General features: G+C 40.6%; 1 protein-coding gene across 1 annotated transcript in view; it reads right to left on the bottom strand.

Annotated features, from left to right (window-relative positions):
- Positions 1-230: 230 nt before the first annotated feature.
- Positions 231-8116, bottom strand: part of EGF (epidermal growth factor) — a gene marked incomplete at its 5' end in the record, with an annotated part of 93001 nt that continues 85115 nt past the window's right edge. Inside the window, 3 exons of the mRNA XM_082653868.1 lie at positions 231-1143; positions 3125-3230; positions 6015-6132. Of these exons, the coding sequence (XP_082509994.1) occupies positions 893-1143; positions 3125-3230; positions 6015-6132 (475 nt within the window). The 3' untranslated portion in view covers positions 231-892. The remainder of the gene's footprint in view (positions 1144-3124; positions 3231-6014; positions 6133-8116) is intronic.

Genomic DNA, 8116 nt, shown 5'->3' with positions numbered 1-8116 from the left:
CAACTCTAACATCCCCTTAAACTATAATGTATTACTTAACCAGGTGTACGATAAAATGTTTATGCTGATTTTATTTAAATAAGTAGAAGAAATTGATTGCTGTCCAAAATTAAAATAAATCAGGCAATTTGCTTACAATCTCATATGTTGAAAATAAGTAAAAATTCTGTGCAAACATACAAATGGAGAATTTACCATTTTCATTAGAGAAAAAAATATGTGGGGGAAAGAATAGCAATGTCAGCAACACAGAAGTCTCTTGGGTAATGTTTTAAAAATTAAATGTTTTCATTCAAAGGTTTTTAAAGAAAAAATAAGCCATCCAATTCGGAAGAAATCAGGTTCTGAGTTAGTACATTTTTCATTAATTTATCAAAATTCATTCTGCAAAATTCCCAGCATGGACCACACCAATGATAAGGTAAATGCCTACCAATGTATTATATCAATAACAATAATTTTAATATTCTAACCATTTCATAAAATTTAGCTAAATGTTCTGTCCAGATAAGAGAAATTACTTTATAACTGACCCAACCTGTATGATTGATTGTTTTAACCCCAAATATCTTCTGGGGCTGCAGAAAAAAAAAAAACCTGTCTGTATTGAATATTGAAGACAACACAGTTTACAAAGCACTACTTTCCCCATTTTAGTTTCTAATGAGTTACCCAGTGATTCTCCAGGTCACTTTTACTTGAAAATCTGCAGTGAGACTGCTTGAAGGAAGAAGCAAAAGCACAATACGTATTTGTCTCCGACGCTGAGTAGGTGATTAGTTGTAGAGATTGTAGAATGAAAATCTGTATTTTTTCCTCTACTTTTTGAAATGAAGTATGACTATCCATCAATACAGTTTGTTCCTCTTGATCTTACTTTTAATTCCAGCTTTCACTGAGTCAGCTCCATTTGGTGTGGTGGATCCGGAGCTCTTTGTTGCCATAATGGGTAAGCTGATGGGAGAGAATGGGACTTCTCAACTCCCCCAGCAATGGGCCATGCCCCATAGGAGGGGAGATGAAAGCTACACTTCATTCTCTGGTGACTAGAGCCTTTATCACTGGATGATGAAACACAGCATCCTTGTTCTGTGCCCATATACATCTGGGGCTCCTTTCTCCATGATGTTGGTTGCAATGATCCTATACAAGAGAAAAAAGACATTTCAGTATTCACATCACTCACAATGTCCAGCAAGACAGACCCTAATAGTAGTGGCTGGAGAGTAGACCTGAAATATGAGACACAAATGAACCCATTTTCAAACCATTCTGGACCCAATTTTTAAAAATTTAAAATAGTTTTGGTTAGTAAGACGATTCAAAGGACTGTGCTACCTGACATTGTTACTTAGCTTTCTCTGTGTACCTCCACTGTCCCCATTTGGCCCATAAATGACTTGAGAACAGAGCTCGGGTTTTAAATGCACTTGCATTCCTATCCCCTAGCATGATACTCTGCACTTAACTTGCACCAGTTGATGTTGGCTGAGGTCAATGAATATGGTTCTGTGGGGGCACCACTAGTATAGCCTGTGGCTTAATGGGTTTTCCAGGGTAGAGAAAGAATTGGCTCAGAACCAATCTTGATCTTTTATCTCATTTCCCACTCTACCTCCCCACCTCCAATCTCTACATGCACTTTCACAACAGGCATTTATGAGATGGCTGGACATGACTGGGGATATGATCACTCATATTGGGAGACAGGTATTATGAGTAGCTCATAGAGACTTGGTCAAAAACTGTTTGCAATAGAATGAGTAAAAAGAGAGAGATTCTAATTTATTCCTGAGTATTCAGCTGAGTCCTTAGTTCTTGTCTGAGTTTAACCATACTCTTTTAATTGTGCTACTGAATATCTTACAAAATTACATTATATATACCTCTAAAGGAGATTATTTTCATAGCGAAGAATTATTTGCTTTTAGCTCCTCAAGAAAAAGTACTATGTAAAACAAGATATTCCATTACATTCAAAAAATGCTACTAATAACAACAAAAAACCACGCAACATTTGAAAATGCTAAATGTTTTCATTATCCCGATTAACAACACTTGTAATGATATATATACATATATATATAATATTTATTGTAGTTTTAATATTCAATTCTGAAGTATACCTTAATATCCAGAGCCTTCCTCAAATTAGGAAAGAAAGTTATACTGAATCTGGGTTACGTGGCAACACATGTATGAGAGGGGGATTTGGAGTGAGTTTTTCAAAACAAGAAGCCTATGTTCTCTCTACGAGGAAGTCTGAGGAGAAGAGAATGGTAATAAGCATATTTATGAAGGACAATATTTATGAAGGACATAATTTATGGCATATTTATGAAGGACAAATATCAGAAAGTGTAAGTGGGGCTGAAGCACCTCTCATTAGCAGAGGAACTGGTTTTGTCGGCTGAAAGTTTCTCTGAACCTTTCTGAAGGTTTATGATACAAAAAGCACATTCAACCTCATCCTCTGAGTTAGGAAATACAACTACGATATCTGAGACCCAAGCCCAAGAAATTTATCTTAATACAACTCTTGACAAAAGTATTATGTCGAATCATACGTAACTCCATTTCTACCGGAAGCAGATTGAGTTCCAAAACAGCCTGAAAATGTGGGTTGATTTTACAGCCCCTGTCGCAGGGGTCTGGCTGGATTTCACAGACGGCCAGGCATCTGGTTGAGGGGTAGCTCCCAAATCCCTAGGAGAACCCCCAGATCAACTTAAATTCACAAGCATCCTTCCTTCCAAAACATGGAACACGTTTTCTTGGAGCCACTTGCAATTTCACTGGAACCATGCCTACAGCTGCCCGTACAGATCCCGAACCCCAAGAATGACCTCAAAACCCAACCTAAATCAAAATAAGGAGTGACTCGTTGTGTGCTTGCTTAAGGGGACCTAGCAGACTGCTATGTGACCAGAGTTTTGAGTGAACGTGGTAACCTCAGGTAAACAGGAATCTAGTCTAAACATATTTCTCTAAAGTTCTATGGCATTCCAATACAGCCAGCTGCTCACACAGCTTATACAATTTCACTATTCACTGTTTCTGTGTGTAGATGAGACTTTTCACATTCAGGGAAACATTCACGATCCAGGGAAAGATAATCATTCACCAGGCTCCAGGGAAGAAAACTGGCCAACATCTGCCACAAGGCCGTCCTTGAGGGCTACAGGTTGACTCCCATTGCTGAAGTTTTGATGTTCCTTTATAACCACAAACTGCAGCAAATAAAAGGGAGAGAGAGGACATTGTTAAAATCCATAAATTATCTCAACATACGTTAAATAAAATCTATGGCTTCATGTCCACCTTATAGAAGGTAAAAGCCAAAAGAAAGGCCCTGTCAAATTTGTCTCTCTGGCTAATGAAAGATACAGTTTTCAGTTAGAAAGCTTCTGTTACTCTCTATTAAAGCAACTAGCAGTACCCATACATGAATCCACAAGTGTTCTAAGCATTGCCCACAGGCCAGACAAATAATATCTCGCACATGTATGTGCTCCAACTTTTCAAATATGTGTGTGTGCTTAATTAGGAAAATTCACTTAAACATGCTATCAAGTTCTGAATAATTTGGGCTCATTAGTGGGTAATAAGAACTAATAATGCAACTACTATTTTGCAGGGATCCATGAAATGTCTTTTCATGCTTGAACAGCTTGGGAACCAGAATTCTAAAAGGCAGGCTCAGAAAACAACATTATTTCTCTTCGGTCAACAAAATGATTATTTTTGTCATTGTTTGTACTGTCCACATTCGATTGGGCACTTGCAATGCAGGCTAACCAGAGTTCCCTGGCTCACATTCACACCAGATAGATTAGAGATTAAAGCAGATCAAAGATAAAAGGAGAGAAAAGAAGTGACCCCATGCCCCAGGATGAAGGATGCAGTTTGGGGAAGTCCTTCCTTGCCAATCAGTAACCCAGCAGAGAGACTGCCCCAAGGTTCTGAACCAATGCTCTACTGGTTCAGAAACGTACCATCCACATAAAGAGCCCATAGCTGAGAAATACAATGAGGAAGAGAGAATAGAAAAAAATCTCCTTGGTCATATTGCTCCTTGAGAAAAGTATAGGAATAAAAATGAGTAGAGTCGATTAAGGAGAGAAATGTTGGTGAGAGAATGGTGGATCCCCTGAACATGTTTTCATTTTCTTATTTTCCACAACACTAATCACCCTTCTCCACCTCTTCCTCACTGATGGTCTCCCAAAGTAACTCATTGCAAAACTAATCCATGACCCACTGTTTATGGGCACAGGCCCATTTTTCTGGCTCAAGTTAAAATCCAGCCCACTGCACTGCCAGTTTTCCAACCACATGCCCCTCTGCCAGAAGAACATAGGTTCCAGGATTCTGGCCTGGGTTGGGGAAGGCAGCTGATGGAACCAAATTTGTTTCCGCTGCTTCTCCTCCTAGCTTGGGTGCTCGGCTCTCTCCCACTCGCACCGATATCTGCAGCAGCAGTTGGTGTCAATGACAGATCTGACGGCTGGGAGACTGAGCCTCTCACCACAGCCCTGAGACAGCATGCTGCTCGTGACAGCAGCAAGTGTTTTTGATTTTTTAAGAAATAAGATACAGATTGTGTTTCTCCTTCTCTCCCATGATTTAAATAAGATGAACTAAACTTGCTACCCAAAACCTGAAGGAAGTACCATACAGGCTGACAATGAGATCTGGAAAATTAAAGAGTCCACAAGTCATGAAGTTTCAAAGAACTGAGGACATTCTATAACTAAGTCCACCCAGAACCACACACTTAGGGACTCTCCAGAGACAGGGGGGATCTTAGAGCTCATGTAATCCAAACGCCTTGGAGTCCTGATGAAGAAACTTCAGTGACTTGCTGAAAATTAGCCAACTGGTTAGAAGAGTAAAGCCAGAATTCATATTTCTTATTGTATTTCTGTACTCAAGTTCCACCAAAAAATAAGTATACGCTGAATGCCTACAACAAGCAGAGACAGATGGTCACTTGTTAAGTCAAAAGCATAGCCACAGGAAAGCTGTTCTCTGAAATGCACATGAAGTAGAGGCTGGGGAGTGGGAGAAGTGGTGTGGGAAGGACCCCAAATGATGCCTTTGCCCCTTGACAACCTCTCCCTAACAGCCTTTTCCCTATGTGCCCACAGGTTTCAATTCCCCACGGACCTGCCATATAGTCCAGCCTCTTCCACAACATATACCACAAATGATACCAACAACACACACACACACACACACACACACACACACACACACACAGAACCAGTCAGATTATCTCTGACGGGATTCTGAAAATGGAAATTCCAGCAATTTCAAGAGAGCCTGTCCCAAGTCTGCCCTCTAGTGTTCTAAGATCAATTACTGAAGTGGATGATCTATGAAGCATTTTGAACTTCGCAGTTACTATGCTTTTTGGAAAATATACAGGGCTGCCAGATAAAATACAGGATACCCAGTAAAATTTGAATTTAAAATTGAACTTTCAGTATTAGCATGAATTTAACTAGGTGTCCTGTATTTTTATTGGCTAAATCTGGCAACTGTTTTGCTGCTGAAGTTTAAGGACTTAATATGTGTGTGAGAAAAGAAATTTTAACAAAATTAGGAGCATAATCCTGGGTTTTTAAGGCATCCATCTGAAAGGGATCGCCGAAAAATGGGGAAAGACTTTCCACAAACACATAAAAAGCTAAGTTATAGCAAGAAAGTACATGCTAGAAAAAAGATCCCATAAATGTCTCGTGCATTACATTATGGCACTAGTTTAGCTTATCTGATTACTTTAATTTAGGACACAGTTCCCCCACCCTCACTGCCCACCCAGGACCTCCCACTTCTTGTGGTGTTAGGTAACATTAACACCAGCTGGAAGCTATAATAGATTCCAGTCTCTCTGAACTCAGTGAAGAATGAGAAAAAAAAATGAACTGGGATTAACGTAAAGCTTTATTGCTTTACATTTCTTGCTTCATGTATTTAATTTCTTGCTTCATGTACTGTGGTCACATTACCCAAGGCTGGGGGTAAGAGGACATCCCAGCCTCCTCATCTGCAGGCCTGGTACTGCTCGCATCTCTGCTCGACTCTTCATAAGGATTCTTCGGATTTTTCGATAGCAGCTTCTGAGTCCTGCCATAGAGCCAAAATATCAGCCAATCTCAAAACAAAATAAAACAGTAGCCTACTCAGTGACGGTCAAGGACAACTACTTTTGCTACTGAAATTTTGGTACTTAAAATGCATGGGACAGAAGAAGTATTAAGGAAACTAGGAGCCTAACTTTGGGTTTTAAGGTATCCTTATCTGCATTACTTTCCAGATGATGCTTCACTCTTTCCAAGGTACCGTGACGAGGGGTAGGAGGGCATGGGGTGGGCGGGAAGCCATGCATTCATTCATTCATTTATTCATGGACATATCGATTGAGTACTAACTATATCCTAGGCCCTGTCCTAGTACCGGAGACATAGGAATGGAAAAAAACACAACAAAATCTCTACCTAAATGGACTTAGAATTTGTGAGGAGGGGGTGCCTACGGAAATAGTACCACAGCAATTGTGTGACACACACTATATTAGCTTCATTTTACAAGTGAAGCCAGTGGGATTGGAAGATAGTAGTGATGAACCCAAGGCACACAGCTACCAAGGGCAGCCCAGGAGCTGGGTCACAGTGCTGTGCCAACTACATATTGGCACCTGCCGTCTACCTCTACAAGGATTATATCACAAGCTGCAGCAGCTGCTGACCTTCAACACCCACTGAAAGGAGTTCAGTGCGGAGATCAGGAATGAGGCGCCCTGTGCTCTGCGAAAAACTGGCAGAACAGGTCTTCAGATAATTAGATATTCTCAGGAAAAGATTTTATGAGCCCAATTCTTGCATCTCCTTGTATCTAGCAAAGCACTAAAATCCTTCACGTTGACGTCTCCCCCTCATGAGTAGCAGTAACCTTCACGAGACTAGCGGCAAGCTTCTGCAAAAAATATGTGCTTGATTGCCTGTACTCCTCCTTCACCAAAGTCACATATATACTGACCTCGCCCCCTACCTCTTTGGAGCAGTTTCTCAGAGCTATCTGAAATGCCGTCTTCCGGGCTATAGTCCTCATTTTGCCCCAAATAAACTTAACTCATAACTCTCACGTTGTGCTTTTTTTTTTTTTTCAGTCGACGGATGCAAAGCCTAGGCTCCTTCAAGGTCTATGCAAGGCATGGTGTCATGTCCTGGGGGAGGGGGTGAAAGGGAGGGAGATCTAACATGAAAGTGGGATCCCTGTCCTCAAAGCATAGCCTTGAGAGGGAGAGAGACAGGTACATCACATACTGAGCAGCCATTTAAGGGAAACCAATGAAGGAAAGGTGGTGGGGAGACCACCAGCCAGCCTCAAGATTCCAAAATAGTGCTGCTGTCTCGGGGCAGATGGCATCTTAATTCGCTCTAGGAATGTAACCCTCAGTCAAACAGGCCTGTCTGACCATCGGAGGAAGGGCAATAAGGAAGGTAGGGGCTGCTGTGGAAGCCCCATCCCAGGAACTGTGAATTCCATGAGACAGATGGAACCCCATCAGGAAATAGTGTGGGTTATTATTTTTAATCAAAAGCATCAAGGAAAAAAATTGAAGCGGTTAATATAAACAGTTCCAAAGTTGCAAGTTATAGTTTGTGACATAATACTTCCTGTTGAGTTTTTTACAAAGCGGTTCTTCCAAGAAATAGTTTTATTTTTTTATTTTTATTTTTTAAAGTCTTTCTTATTGAATTCGTTACAATATTGCTTCTGTTTTATGTTTTGGTGTTTTGGCCGCAAGGCATGTGGGATCTTAGCTCCCTGACCAGGGATCAAACCCACATCCCCTGCGTTGGAAGGCAAAGTCTTAACCACTGGACCGCCAGGGAAGTCCCCAACAAGTTTTATGAAGTAATAATAGTACAATACTTTTAAAATTATTTAGTTCCACAAACAATCTTTTCAGAGATACACAGGACAAATAGTGTCGGACAGTCAATCTAGACAAAACAGGTCAGATTGACACGAAGGGAGGAATAACTGATTTTAACTCTTTACAGAAAATTGCTAAACACACCTAACTGATAAACCCAATGCTAGG

The sequence above is a fragment of the Grampus griseus genome (genome assembly GCF_964374135.1).
Source record: "Grampus griseus genome assembly, chromosome: 4".
Taxonomy (NCBI): Eukaryota; Metazoa; Chordata; class Mammalia; order Artiodactyla; family Delphinidae; genus Grampus; species Grampus griseus.
The sequence above is the reverse complement of the archived record's forward strand: the minus strand, read 5'-3'. Positions and strand labels throughout refer to the sequence as shown.